General features: G+C 43.8%; 1 protein-coding gene across 1 annotated transcript; it reads left to right on the top strand.

Annotated features, from left to right (window-relative positions):
* Positions 1-7,359: 7,359 nt before the first annotated feature.
* On the top strand, positions 7,360-10,841 carry izumo1 (izumo sperm-oocyte fusion 1). Its single transcript, XM_029761928.1, has 9 exons — positions 7,360-7,789; positions 8,002-8,076; positions 8,172-8,255; positions 8,416-8,436; positions 8,748-8,831; positions 9,093-9,214; positions 9,384-9,534; positions 9,846-10,017; positions 10,715-10,841. Exons 1-9 carry the CDS (start codon positions 7,504-7,506, stop codon positions 10,839-10,841), a joined length of 1,122 nt encoding a protein of 373 aa, XP_029617788.1. The 5' UTR covers positions 7,360-7,503.
* The last annotated feature ends 3,649 nt before the right edge of the window (positions 10,842-14,490 follow it).

Here is a 14,490-nt window from a genome sequence, read left to right as displayed (position 1 = left end):
AACAGAATAACGTGTATCCAATCAAATCCATCATCACAAAGATCTAATCATAACAATCATTCATTGTTAACATCATTTAGGGAATTCAACAATCCAGTTAATTAATAAGTCAATAGGAATCATCGGTGAGTAATTTAGGCTCGTAACTATTTATCATAAATCATGAAAGAATAATACAAACAGTGATCGGTTATTCAATCTATAAACACCATTAGTTGGATATCAGAGCCGATCAGTTCAACAAACAATTACTTTCTTATTTCACCCTTTCAAGTGTCTTCATGTGTACACGGAATTTCATTACATATTAACCATACCAATTACATAATTGGCCTATCATTGACCATTCACATTACACAAAATGTTTGAAGCGTGCGCTCCAAGCCACGCTCCACAAAAATAACTCCAACAACAACTGATGGCCCACACTCCCGATCGCAACAGATAGTTCAGATGAAAGTTCAGATGAAAGGTTAACAGAGTCGGTGGACTTACGTGGATTCATGGACGCACAGAACTTCTGGATTTGACAGAGTGAAGGAAGAGAAAGCAGCGCAATCAGGCGATGGTGATTTCCTCCTTTTATGGAGTGGAGATCTGTCGGACATTTCCACCTGACCTAATTAAAGCGCCCCTGGCCCAGCTGAGTAAGTGGCAATGAATTAAAGGATTATTCCACCAACTCCATGGGCTTTTTCTACACCACTATTTAAATCAATTTAGTCCTACTTCAGGCCAACAGCCTGAAAGGATGGGACACCACCACTTAACACACCCTGTAACTCTTCTGATGTCAAGTCTCGTGCACCCAAATAACTCTCTGCAGCTGCCACCACAACCTCGATTTTCTGCGACTTTCGTTCCATCCATGCAGTACAGTTGATAACCATTGTCTTATGTTTCAGCCAATATATGTTTCAGCCGATCTTACTGACACATATATCACTTGTTGGCCTATCCCTCTGTACTGGTACAGATCTACTACTCACACCACTCCTCTCAGGATCCCTCCCCCTTGACCCATCTTCCTCTACTTTCTTCACTGCCTCAGCACATTTCTGATCCCCAGCCCCATGGGCACCCTTACAACTAACACATACCACTACTTTCCCCAATGCTACACATCCTTTGTCTCATGTCCTTCTGCACACTTCTTACACCTACAGTGGATATAGAAAGTCTACACACCCCTGTTAAAATGCCAGGTTTTTGTGATGTAAAAGAATGAGACAAAGATAAATCATGTCAGAACTTTTTCTACTGTTAATGTGACCTATAATGTGAACAATTCAATTGAAAAACAAACTGAAATCTTCGAGGGGGAAAAATGAAAAATAAAAACCTTACAATAACCTGGTTGCATAAGTGTGCACACCCTCTTTTAACTGGGGATGTGGCTGTGTTCAGAATTAACCAATCACATTCAAGCTCATGTTAAATAGAAGTCATTACACACCTGCCATCATTTAAAGTGACTGATTAATCACAAATAAAGTTCAGCTGTTCTAGTAGGATTTTCCTGACATTTTCTTAGTTGCATCTCAGAGCAAAAGCCATGGTCCGCAGAGAGCTTCCAAGCATCAGAGGGATCTCGTTGTTGAAAGATATCAGTCAGGAGAAGGGTACAAAATAATTTCCAAAGCATTAAATATACCATGGAACACAGTGAAGACAGTCATCATCAAGTGGAGAAATATGGCACCACAGAGACATTACCAAGAACTGGAAGTCCCTCCAAAATGTATGAAAAGACGAGGCGAAAACTGGTCAGGGAGGCTTCCAAGAGGCCTACAGCAACATTAAAGGAACTGCAGGAATTTCTGGCAAGTACTGGCTGTGTGCTACATGTGACAACAATCTCCCGTATTCTTCATATGAATGGGCTATGGGGTAGGGTGGCCAGACGGAAGCCTTTTCTTACAATGAAAAACATCCAAGCCCGGCTGAAGTTTGCAAAAACAAACATCAAGTCCCCCAAAAGCACGTGGGAAAATGTGTTATGGTCTGATGAAACCAAGGTTGAACTTTTTGGCCATAATTCCAAAAGGTATGTTTGGCGCAAAAACAACACTGCACATCACCCAAAGAACACCATACCCACAGTGAAGCATGGTGGTGGCAGCATCATGCTTTGGGGCTGTTTTTCTTCAGCTGGAACCGGGGCCTTAGTCAGGGTGGAGGGAATTATGAACAGTTCCAAATACCAGGCAATTTTGGCACAAAACCTTCAGGCGTCCGTTAGAAAGGTGAAGAGGAAGTTCACCTTTCAGCACGACAACGACCCAAAGCACACATCCAAATCCACGAAAGCATGGCTTCACCAGAAGAATATTAACGTTTTGGAATGGCCCAGCCAGAGCCCAGACCTGAATCCAATTGAACATCTCTGGGGTGATCTGAAGAGGGCTGTGCACAGGAGATGTCCTCGCAATCTGACAGATTGGAGCGCTTTTGCAAAGAAGAGTGGGCAAATATTGCCACATCAAGATGTGCCATGCTAATAGACTCCTAACCAAAAAGACTGAGTGCTGTAATAAAATCAAAAGGTGCTTCAACAAAGTATTAGTTTAAGGGTGTGCACACTTATGCAACCAGGTTATTGTGAGTTTTTTATTTTTCCCCCTCAAAGATTTCAGTTTGTTTTTCAATTGAATTGTTCACATTATAGGTCACATTAAAGGTGGAAAAAGTTCTGACATGATTTATCTTTGTCTCATTCTTTTACATCACAAAAACCTGGCATTTTAACAAGGGTGTGTAGACTTTTTAAATCCTCTGTAGGAACCTCCCTCCTACACACTTCTGCCACATACCCATAAGCTTGACACCTGTAACAATGTAATGTATTCGGCACAAAAGCTCATACAAGATAACTTATTTCTCTTAAAATCACTTCGGGCAAAGACTCAACATCAAAACTAAAAATAACAGACAATGACTCTTCTGTCTCACCACTCACGCCACCCTGTCTGCGTTGCCCCAAACGACGAGCATCACAAACATCGAGAATCTTCCCCTTCAGTTGGTCAACTTTTACATTTACTTCTATGCCAGTAATCACGCCCTTCACTTGAGAGCAAAACAATTCACATTTCTTTCCCCCATTCATTTAACGCGGATCGCCTTCTCCCTCTGACCAGCAGAAACACAAACAATTATCACAAGACCACTTCTGGTTACCCTCACAGATTCCATTGCACCCAACTCTGTTTTCACCCACCCTGAAACCACAAATGAATCAGACAAAAGGCAAGTGTCCACTTTTTCCAAAAACTTCACTCCTACTGTCACAGACTCATCTTTATCCTGACCCTTGGTGCAAGCCTCAGGCTCCGAGAACTTCACCACATCACCCACCTCTGATACTTCGACCTCATTTCTTTCCACTTCTCCTGTCAGCTCACTCTGCTTCCACTTTCTACCATTCTTCTTTAACAAACCATCTCCCTTTTCCCCGCCATTTTTTACTGACTCAAGCTCACCCTCTTCCTCTCTCTCTCTCTCTTAGACCTCCTCTGCCTCTCTTTTTCCCTCCATTCCTCCACCATATTCCAAGTATACGTCTCCTTATGATAATACTGCACAACTCCTGACATCTTGTTCTTGCCTTGTCAAGGGATGCAATTTAACCAGCTGTCACAATCTCCGCACAATCAGCACGAACCCCTCGGGATGTCACTGTCGAAAACCTTGAAATTAGGTAATTGGCTCGGCCTGGCCTTATACATTTGTATGCCCATATATGGTAGTAAGTCAGACCAAAGATTTTAAGGTACAGATCAATAGCCAAGATACTCTGCTTTCTGCAGACGCCCTGCTTTTGCAGATAGGGGCTACCATTCTCATACCAAACTGAATTGAATAAAGACAACAAATAGGGTCCCCAAATATGGGGATTTTATATTTAAGAGGGTATTTAACTGTATTTACAGTGCCTTTGGAAAGTATTCAAAATGACAAAGCAAAAACTTGTTTTTAGAAACGTTTGCTAATTTATAAAAAATGTAAAACTGAAATATTACATTTACATAAGTATTCAGACCCTTTACTCAATACTTTGTTGAAGTACCTTTGGCAGCGATTACAGCATCGATTCTTCTTGGGTATGACGCTACAAGCTTGGCACACCTGTATTTGTGGAGTTTCTTCCATTCTTCTCTGCAGATCCTCTCAAGCTCTGTCAGATTGGATGGGGAGCGTTGCTGCACAGCTATTTTCAGGTCTCTCCAGAGATGTTCGATCGGGTTCAAGTCCGGGCTCTGGCTGGGCCACTCAAGGACATTCAGAGACTTGTCCCGAAGCCACTCCTGCATTTGGGCTCCCGGGTGGCGTAGCGGTCTAAGGCATTGCATCTCAGTGCAAGAGTCGTCACTACAGTCCCTGGTTCGAAACCAGGCTGAATCAAATCGTCCGTGTTTGGTAGGCCGTCATTGTAAATAAGAATTTGTTCTTGACTGACTTGCCTAGTTAAAGGTTAAATAAAAAAAAAAAATAATTGTCTTGGCTGTGTGCTTAGAATAGTTGTCCTGTTAGAAGGTGAACCTTCGCCCCAGTCTGAGGACCTGAGCGCTCTGGAGCAGGTTTTCATCAAGGATCGCTCTGTTCAGCTTTGCCTCGATCCTGACTAGTCTCCCAGTCCCTGTCGCTGAAAAACATCCCCACAGTATGATGCTGCCACCACCATTCTTCACCGTAGGGATGGTGCCAGGTTTTCTCCAGATTTGTTGCTTGGCATTCAGACCAAAGAGTTCAATCTTGGTTTCATCAGACCAGAGAATCTTGTTTCTCATGGTCTGAGAGTCCTTTAGGTGCCTTTTGGCAAACTCCAAGCGGGCTGTCATGTGCCTTTTACTAAGGAGTGGCTTCCGTCTGGCCAGTCTACCATAAAGGCCTGATTGGTGGAGTGCTGCAGAGATGGCTGTCCTTCTGGAACGTGCTCTCATCTCCACAGAGGACCTTTGGAGATCTGTCAGAGGGACCACCGGGTTCTTGGTCACCTCCCTGACAAAGGCCCTTTCCCCCCGATTGCTCAGTTTGGTATCCAGAATGGCGTCCAGTTCTAGGAATAGTTTTGGTAGTTCCAAACTTCTTCCATTTAAGAACGATGGAGGCTACCGCTGTGTTCTTGGGGACCTTCAATGCTGCAGAAATGCTTTGGTACCCTTCCCCAGATCTCTGCCTCGACACAATGCTGTCTCTGAGCTCTACGGACAATTCCTTCGAAGGAAGATGGTTTGGTTTTTGCTCTGACATGTACCGTCAACTTTGGAACCTTATATAGACAGGTGTGCACCTTTCCAAATCATCTCCAATGAATTGAATTTACCACATGTGGACTCCAATCGAGTTGTAGAAACATCTCAAGGATGATCAATGGAAACAGGATGAACCTGAGCTCTGAATACTTATGTAAATAAGGTAATTCTGATTAATATTTATAATAAATGTGCAAACATTTCTAAAAACATGTTTTTGCTTTGTCTTTATGAGGTATTGTGTGTAGATTGCTGAGGATTTTTTGTTATTTAATCCATTTTAGAATATGGCTGTAATGTAACAAAATGTGGAAAAAGTCAAGGGGTCTGAATACTTTCCGATGGAATGTATCAATAGACCGTCCTTACTATTGTTTGCTATTGAATTAAATTGAAATAAAGTGTCTTGACATGTAAATAATAATTTGCAATGACTAATGTACATGCATGGAATATTGATTAGTTGGTGTTATCACTTGGGGATTTTCCTCTCATTATAATCCAGTCATTGTTTATTGTAAAGTCACGTACACATTCTGGTTTCCAAAAACATGGAGTCAGTTGATCTGTTATTATAGCAACACGTTATGTTTAAACTTACATAGAATAGTTGAACGTAACTAATAGTAACTACAATAGTAAATCAAACCATTCCTGTTCATTGTAATTGTTTATCAACTAATTAATGATTGCAATCAATCATTGTTTCATATACATTATCTGCTGTTAACATGAACTGTTGAGTAATTTCATTCTGGATACCAAAGTAGTTTTAGAACAGTACATGGGTTTAATGTAAAGTGTTCTTACAGTGTTGTGTCCCAAATGGCACCCTATTATTGCACTACTTTTAACATTTTATTTTACCCCCAATTTTCTAACTTGTCTCATAGCTGCAACTCCCGAACGGGCTCGGGAGAGGCGAAGGTGGAGTCATGCATTCTCCGAAACGTGACCCACCTAACCGCGCTCCTTAACACTCCCCAGTTTAAGACTGGGGAGTGACACCAATGTGTCAGAGGAAACACCGTTCAACTAGCAACCGGGGCCAGCATGCAGGCACCCGGCCCGACACAAGGGCGCAATGAGCCAAGTAAAGCCCCTAACCCAGATGACACTGGGCCAATTGTACACCTTCCTATGGGACTCCCGGACATGGCCGGTTGTGGCACAGCCCAGGAATGAACCCGGGTCTGTAGTAAAGCCTGTAGCACTGAGATGCAGTGCCTTAGACCACTGAGCCACTTGGGAGGCCCAGTTCACTACTTTCGACCAGGGCCCATAGGTTTCTTGTCCAAAATAGTGCACTTTAGGGAATAGGGTGCTATTTGGGACGTAGCCTGGGTTTGTTACACAGGGTTCATTCTGTTGCTTTATCCACGTCCAGTCATTCTGATATGTATGGTTTTGATAACAGATAGATATAGCCAGCCAATAAAAAATGGATGTCATTTACATGGTTTGTCTCCTGTCTATCATTGTTAGCCTATTATGTTATTAGTTGTTTTACTGTCATGCCCATGCAATATATAGCTCAGTGTTGAAAACACCCTGATGAAGGCTTTAATACTGAAACACTGACTGCATCCCAACTGGCACCCTATTCACTGGCCTATATAATGCACTGCTTTTGACCAGATCCCTATGGGCCCTTGTCAGAAGTATTTAACTGCATAGAGAATAGGGTGCCAATCATGAACACCTTTTATTGACCTTCCATGACTATACATTATCATGTCAGCTATGCTGTTATTATATTAGTGGATTTGATCGAGCAGTTACAGGCCTTCACTGTTGCACATGCCCAGCTTCCACCACTGAGTGTCAGCAGTGAGCCACAAACTTAACAAAGTGTTCCCATTAGGCCGACATTGAACTATGCAAAGCAATACAGTTGTGATGTCCCTGTAAAGTTACTGCAGGAACACAGTAGAATTATATTTCTATGAAGTGTTTGTGAGTGTTTCAAACTTTAGTGTTTGTGACTTCACAGTACTTTATGTTGCTTGCTGCCATAGAAATGGAATTCTTCATTCTAATTCTATAGTACTCATTCTAATTCTACCACTTAAGTTGCTTTTGTTTAGTGAGCAGTTAGCAATTTTATCTTCCCGTATTAGAAGGTTGTATATTGTTCCTGCCAACATTGCCCAGTAGACATTAAAACAGCTGCCATGGAGTTACGCATTTGTAGAGCATCATAATGCTTTGGTGTTGAAACGACTTAGGTCAATCTCTCTCCATCTCTATGTCAGTAAAGTTAGCTATGGAAAAGGCAGTTAGGGCCCTGTCTTTCCCCCTGTCTGTCCGGCTCCTGTCTGTCCCCAGCCTTCTATGTCTGCTGTCCCTGCTGTGCTGTGTCCCTGCAGGGAGACCCTGTCTGCAGTGTGACCGCAGGGTCAGGCTCCTCCATGAAGACTACCTATTGGCTGCTGCCTCTGCCACCGTAGAGGACCAGATAGAACTGAAGAAGATTCTAGACTACGCCTACGTCACCTACACAACCACCAGCAACCAGTATAGCGGAGTTATTGGTAGGTGGTGGTTACTTACGAGCCAAGCGCACTACCAACTGTGCCATAAAGGTCCAGGCCTCTTAGTAGGTGTTACAGTGCACGTTAGTAAGTGTGTGTGTGTGTGTGTGTGTGTGTGTGTGTGTGTGTGTGTGTGTGTGTGTGTGTGTGTGTGTGTGTGTGTGTGGTGTACGGTGTGCGTGTGGTGTACGTGTGTGTGTGTGTGCCCCCAGACCCGACCACCCTATACAGGGCCAGTACAGAATACCAGAGTGAGTTTGACCGTTTCCAAGGCAGCCAACTCACAGGTGTGTGTGTGCCTACGTGCGTGTGTGCGTTTGTGCTTGTGTATTTGTGTGTGTGTGAAACTGACTACCGTCTGTCTGTCCTCTCCCTGTGTAAGGGCCTCTGACGTTTGAGGCCATTCAAATTCTGGAGAAAGGCAGGAAAATTCTAGAGAAACACCTGCAGACTTTTGTCCAGAAAGGTGAAGGGTTCAGTTGTAGCCAAGTGTTAATATCAACAATACCAACAGTAATACTAACAGTGCCACTGTAATATGTGTATGATTCTTTCTGTAATAACAGTGAATGGCAACCCTTTACATAGAGTGGAATTTAACTAATGTCTTGTTTTCATTTTGTCAGGTCTCTGCCCAAACAAATGTGGTAAGCCCATGATCAAATTAATTAATTTGTCTTTTAATCTGCCATTCCTTTCACCCCCTTCCATAGTGCCATCATTTCATCACTTTTACTTTGATTTCCATATCATTACCTCACCTATGGGCCTGTGATCACACACACACACACACGCATGCGCACACGTACACACACACACACACACACACACACACACACACACACACACACACACACACACACACACACACACACACACACACACACACACAACCACTTCCATTACAGTTATTACTTTATAGATCAGCAACAACTTGTGCTCTCTTTCTAAACTGCAGGGTTGCTGTACCAGAGAGTAATGAACTGCCTTTCCTGTCAGTACAAGCTGCACACCTGCCCCTCTACCACTCAGGACTGCGGTGGTGAGTGTGTGTGCGTGCATCCATGTGTGCGTCCATGCGTGGGCGAGCCTGTGTGTGTGTTTGTGTATGTGTGTGTGTCTTTATGCAGCAGCGCTGTCTACTCTTCTTGAATGTCATAGATGACTTAGGTAATACTGACCTGTTCAAACTATTTTAGTCTGAGGTTAAATCAATCCCTCTGTCTATCCCTCCCTTCCTCTAACCATTCTTCTCTCTTCCTCACTCCCCCCCTCCCCCTCCCCCTACTCCTCTCTATGGTAGAGTATCCAGTGGAGGCAGCAGAGGGGGGACAGGCAGTGTTGGACTGTTTCCTCCCCTGGCATAGTCTAGTGGTGGGCCGGCCAGATTATCACTACACCTGGGCTCCAGGGACGCAAAGGACTGCAAATGTAAGACGTTAGGGTGCACACACACACACACACACACACACACACACACACACACACACACACGCAGACAAACACACAGGAGCATTCTGGCTTTGAACACATACATGTAATGTTATTCATTTTGTCTTTCATCCATCCCTTTCCCATGTTCACTTCCCTCTAGCTGACAGAGGGTGATTTCAGAGTGTTGGTGGTTACTGAGGATTCCTCTGTGGTGCTGAACCAGCTGCATGTCGATGAGGAGGGCATGTACCGCTGCCTCCTAACGGATGGCAAAGGAACTGTCCTTTCACGCACACACTTCCTTCTCACTGGTAGGCCAGTTTGAATACATGTAGCCCCTGGCCTACTTCAGAAATGCATCATCCCTTTCTCCCTTCCCTGAATGTTAAAGTGATAAGAGTTGTTAAAAGTTATATTCTTTGCTTTCACTTATCCAGCTGTGTTAGATTAGTGATTACTTCAAGAGGACAGATCAGTCTTTAACAAAGCAATTGATAGAGGCATAGACATTCAGGGGTTACAATTCTCCAGTAGAATAGGCATGAAATGGGATGGAAATAAAGACATTTGGAAACAGAATAGGCCAGATCACCCTTCACCTCTCCCTCTCTTTTGTCCACAGTCACCCCGTCACCTGTCCCGACTCCCAGATCTCTCCTCACCCTGCCCTCCCTCCCTGCAAGTTATGATGTCTCCCCCATTTCTCACCCTCCCACTAACCTCCTGCTGGTCATCATCATCATAATTACTGCCCTGAGTCTGACGGCCAGCCTAGGCCTTGCTATTGCTTTTGGGTGAGAGAGGGATGGAGGGTGAGAGTGGGGGACAGAGTGAATGATGGGGTGAGGGAGAGGGAGGGAGAAAGACAGAGAAAGGGGAGGAGGAGAGAGTGACAGAATGAGTGATTGATTAAATTATGAATGATTGCTTAAATATTTGAGTGGGAGAGACAGAGAGGGGGAGAGAGATGATGGAGGAATCATAGAGGGATTCATTAGAAAAAATATGAATGGATGTTCAAAAGATGAATTGAGAAGTTTGGCAATGTGAAATTGGCAGAACCAGGACAGATCTTCTGTGTTAGCAGACAAGTCCAATCTCATTTCCCTTCCAAAATTCAAAATATGCCCTGTGTAGGAAATCGCACCGATAGAATTGTTCCTCATTACCCTCATATCCCACAGCCTCCCAACAGATGTTACATTTTGAAGTATCTACTGTCAGTTGCCAGGAATAGTAGATACAGAATTACAATAAATAGGAACGATACTACACTTACAGCAGAGTGAGAAGTAACAGAAATGTAAACTTTTTCCTTGAATAATCAAGGACACATTTCTGGTGTCAGAGTTGAAGAGAAAATAGAATGACATGTCATAAAGACTGAACAATGTGTGTGTGTGTGTGTGTGTGTGTGTGTGTGTGTGTGTGTGTGTGTGTGTGTGTGTGTGTGTGTGTGTGTGTGTGTGTGTGTGTGTGTTCTACCACCAGATTGATTACTCTGAGACAACAGAGAGAAGAGGAGGAGAGGGAAGGGAAGGGGAGAGATGATGACAGAGGAACTGATGGAACTGATGTGACTGATGTGGAATATGAGAAGGGATGGACAAGATTTTGAGTTAAATAAACACAAAAGAGTTAAGAGAAAGGGTGTAAATGAATATTGATACTGTTAATAACTGTATCTCAGATAATGTAGCACACATACACACATCATTTAATTTAATTCACTTGATTGATCTCAATAAGGTTTTCTGAACGGAGAGAAGATTATAGACACGTGGGATAGGATGAAAAGAGGGAGGATGAGAGGAGTGAGGGATGGAGGTAAAACTCCTGGATTACAGACTTTTTCAGATTAATATTCCCAAACGTTAACATAATTCTAGATAATCCACTGTGGGAGCAGGAGGGGGGGGGGTAAGTGAGGGGGAGGGGAGGGGAAACAGAGACAGTTTTCATATTCAAGTTTCCTTTTCATTCAGATAAAGAGAGTATGAAAAAGTGGGATAGAGAGAGACACGTGAGTGAGAGAGGGAGGGAGGAGAGAGGGACATAACAGAGAAGTAAAACAGTCTACATTAGGGCCCTTCACTCATCATCACCATCAGTATTTTGTACTGGAGTTATTAGAAAATCAATCAATCAAAAGATAGTTCCCTCTCGCAAAAAAATAATCCATTTGCAAAACCAGCTCCTTCAAAGTGTCCATTGTGTCTCTGCAAAGCGTCATGGTTGCCCAACATTGATATGCGCAATAATACTGTTGATGAACATACACACAAGGTTTTTCTTCACTTGTGCAATGTAATCAAGTGAGTGAAACTGAAAACAAGCTAAGTTATTAGTCATCTTACCTTTCAAAATATTTGAATTTCCTATCTTAACCTTTATTAGTAATAAGAGATACAGGGTCTTGACTACTGTAGCGCTTTTGTTTTATTTCCCACCTTCATGGAATAGCCCCTTTTACTGACAATGCTTGACTTTAAAAGAGACTTGTCACACTGCCTCAGTGTGAGCCACAGCATCCTACATTATGAGGGAGGCATCAATAATTCATTTCACTGTTGCATTGCTCACTGACTCGTTTGGAAAATTAACAAAGTGTATTTTCCCCTATGAAGGTTTTAAAGGTGTGTGTGTGTGTGTGTGTGTGTGTGTGTGTGTGTGTGTGTGTGTGTGTGTGTGTGTGTGTGTGTGTGTGTGTGTGTGTGTGTGTGTGTGTGTGTGTGTGCGTGCGTGCGTGTGGGTCATGGGGGTGTTTTCCTCTTGTCGTTTGCCCACATGTCAGCATTACAGGAAGCTGTACCACATACATCCTGTTACTCTAACCTCCATGCGCACCCTCAGGTGCGTTGACACACACACAGTCTCTATTTAAGGAAGGATCATAGAACACTGTACTGTAGCTCTCTGAGTAATATTCTGGGTTTTGTGTGGGAGAGCATGACAGATTGTGTTTGTATTGCACGTCAGTAAAGCTAGCTCAGCGGTTGGCAAGCATGATATGTGTTGCGTGAGTGTGCCTGTTGGCAATTATAACCGTGTGTGTGTGTGTGTGTGTGTGTGTGTGTGTGTGTGTGTGTGTGTGTGTGTGTGTGTGTGTGACTCTGGCACAATACGTGCAGTCTCAGCTTACAAAGGCAAGGGAGGGGGAAAGAGAGAACGGGAGATGGAGGGAGAGAAAGGAAGTGGAGTGGGAGGGAAAGAGTGGGAGAAACAGTGAATGGATGTGCTGTGGATCACAAGGAAGTGGTGGAGAAGGGAGCAGGAGGTCAGATGACTGTTTAGCTGTATTTTGTGCTGATGGAAGGTAGATACTCTAGCATAGTACCACAGTCCTGCTGCCTACATACAACTACATCATTACAACTACATACATCATCACTGCACACAGTTATGACTCACCAGTGGTAGACAATCATGGTTACTATTACATGGGCTTGCTCCTACCTATCTTTCCGATTTGGTCCTGCCGTACATACCTACACGTACGCTACGGTCACAAGACGCAGGCCGCCTAATTGTCCCTAGAATTTCTAAGCAAACGGCTGGAGGTAGGGCTTTCTCCTATAGAGCTCCATTTCTATGGAATGGTCTGCCTACCCATGTGAGAGACGCAGACTCAGTCTCAACCTTTAAGTCTTTACTGAAGACTTATCTCTTCAGTAGGTCCTATGATTAAGTATAGTCTGGCCCAGGAGTGTGAAGGTGAACGGAAAGGCTGGAGCAACGAACCGCCCTTGCTGTCTCTGCCTTGTCGGTTCCCCTCTTCCCACTGGGATTCTCTGCCTCTAACCCTTTTACAGGGGCTGAGTCACTGACTTACTGGTGTTCTTCCATGCCGTCCATGGGAGGGGTGCGTCACTTGAGTAGGTTGAGCCACTGACGTGGTCTTCCTGTCTGGGTTGGCGCCCCCCCCCCCTTGGGTTGTGCCGTGGCGGACATCTTTGTGGGCTATACTCGGCCTTGTCTTCGGACGGTAAGTTGGTGGTTGTAGATATCCCTCTAGTGGTGTGGGGGCTGTGCTTTGGCAAAGTGGGTGGGGTTATATCCTGCCTGTTTGGCCCTGTCCGGGGGTATCATCGGATGGGGCCACAGTGTCTTCTGATCCCTCCTGTCTCAGCCTCCAGTATTTATGCTGCAGTAGTTTATGTGTCGGGGGGCTAGGGTCAGTCTGTTACATCTGGAGTATTCTCTTGTCTTATCCGGTGTCCTGTGTGAATGTAAATATGCTCTCTCTAATTCTCTCTTTCTTTCTTTCTCTCGGAGGACCTGAGCCCTAGGACTACCTGGCATGATGACTCCTTGCTGTCCCCAGTCCACCTGGCCATGCTGCTGCTCCAGTTTCAACTGTTCTGCCTGCGGCTACGGAACCCTGACCTGTTCACCGGACGTGCTTGTTGCACCCTCGACAATTACTATGATTATTATTATTTGACCATGCTGGTCATTTACGAACATTTGAACATCTTGACCATGTTCTGTTATAATATCCACCCGGCACAGCCAGAAGAGGACTGGCCACCCCTCATAGCCTGGTTCCTCTCTAGGTTTCTTCCTAGGTTTTTGGCCTTTCTCAGGAGTTTTTCCTAGGGAGTTTTTCCCAGCCACCGTGCTTCTTTCACATGCATTGCTTGCTGTTTGGGGTTTTAGGCTGGGTTTCTGTACAGCACTTTGAGATTTCAGCTGATGTACGAAGGGCTATATAAATAAATTTGATTTGATTTGATTTGTTGTAAAGAATGAATGGAGCCAAAGTTGAAACAGAGTTATGAATAACAGAGTTAATTAATGCTATGAAAGAGAGTTAATGAATGGAATTCTACAGAACATTAGCTCAGATTAGGGACAACTCCAACCAGACTGGGGTCAGATTAACATGTAAATCAGAGAGAGGGAGGGAGCGAGAGAGAGGGGGTGGGAAACAGTTTATGAATAGGGGATGATGTAAATATTTACCCTAGCCTAACTCATTACATAAGCGCTCACACACACATGCATGAATGCACCCACTAATCCACACACACACACACATAGTCCTGCAGCCTGGTATATTCCATGCCTGTTTGTTTGGCACATTTTCTTTATAATATTCTCAACATTCACAAAATAGTTGATTTTCTTACTTTTTAATTCTGCATTGTTGGGAAAGGGCTCATAAGTAAGCATTTCACAGTAAAGTGAAATGCTGTATTCGGCGCATGTGACAAATAACATTTGATTTGATTTAAAGCTGCAATCTGCAGTTAGAACAATAACAA

This window comes from Salmo trutta, chromosome 9, assembly GCF_901001165.1.
Source record: "Salmo trutta chromosome 9, fSalTru1.1, whole genome shotgun sequence".
Lineage (NCBI taxonomy): Eukaryota > Metazoa > Chordata > Actinopteri > Salmoniformes > Salmonidae > Salmo > Salmo trutta.
The sequence above is the reverse complement of the archived record's forward strand: the minus strand, read 5'-3'. Positions and strand labels throughout refer to the sequence as shown.

Excerpts from the sequence above, each read along its gene's own strand:
- izumo1 (XM_029761928.1), top strand. The coding sequence starts at position 7,504 with ATGTCAGTAAAGTTAGCTATGGAAAAGGCAGTTAGGGCCCTGTCTTTC. Across the intron at positions 7,790-8,001 it reads CCAGTATAGCGGAGTTATTG|ACCCGACCACCCTATACAGG; the intron begins GTAGGTGGTGGT and ends GTGTGCCCCCAG. Across the intron at positions 10,018-10,714 it reads GGCCTTGCTATTGCTTTTGG|ATTGATTACTCTGAGACAAC; the intron begins GTGAGAGAGGGA and ends TTCTACCACCAG.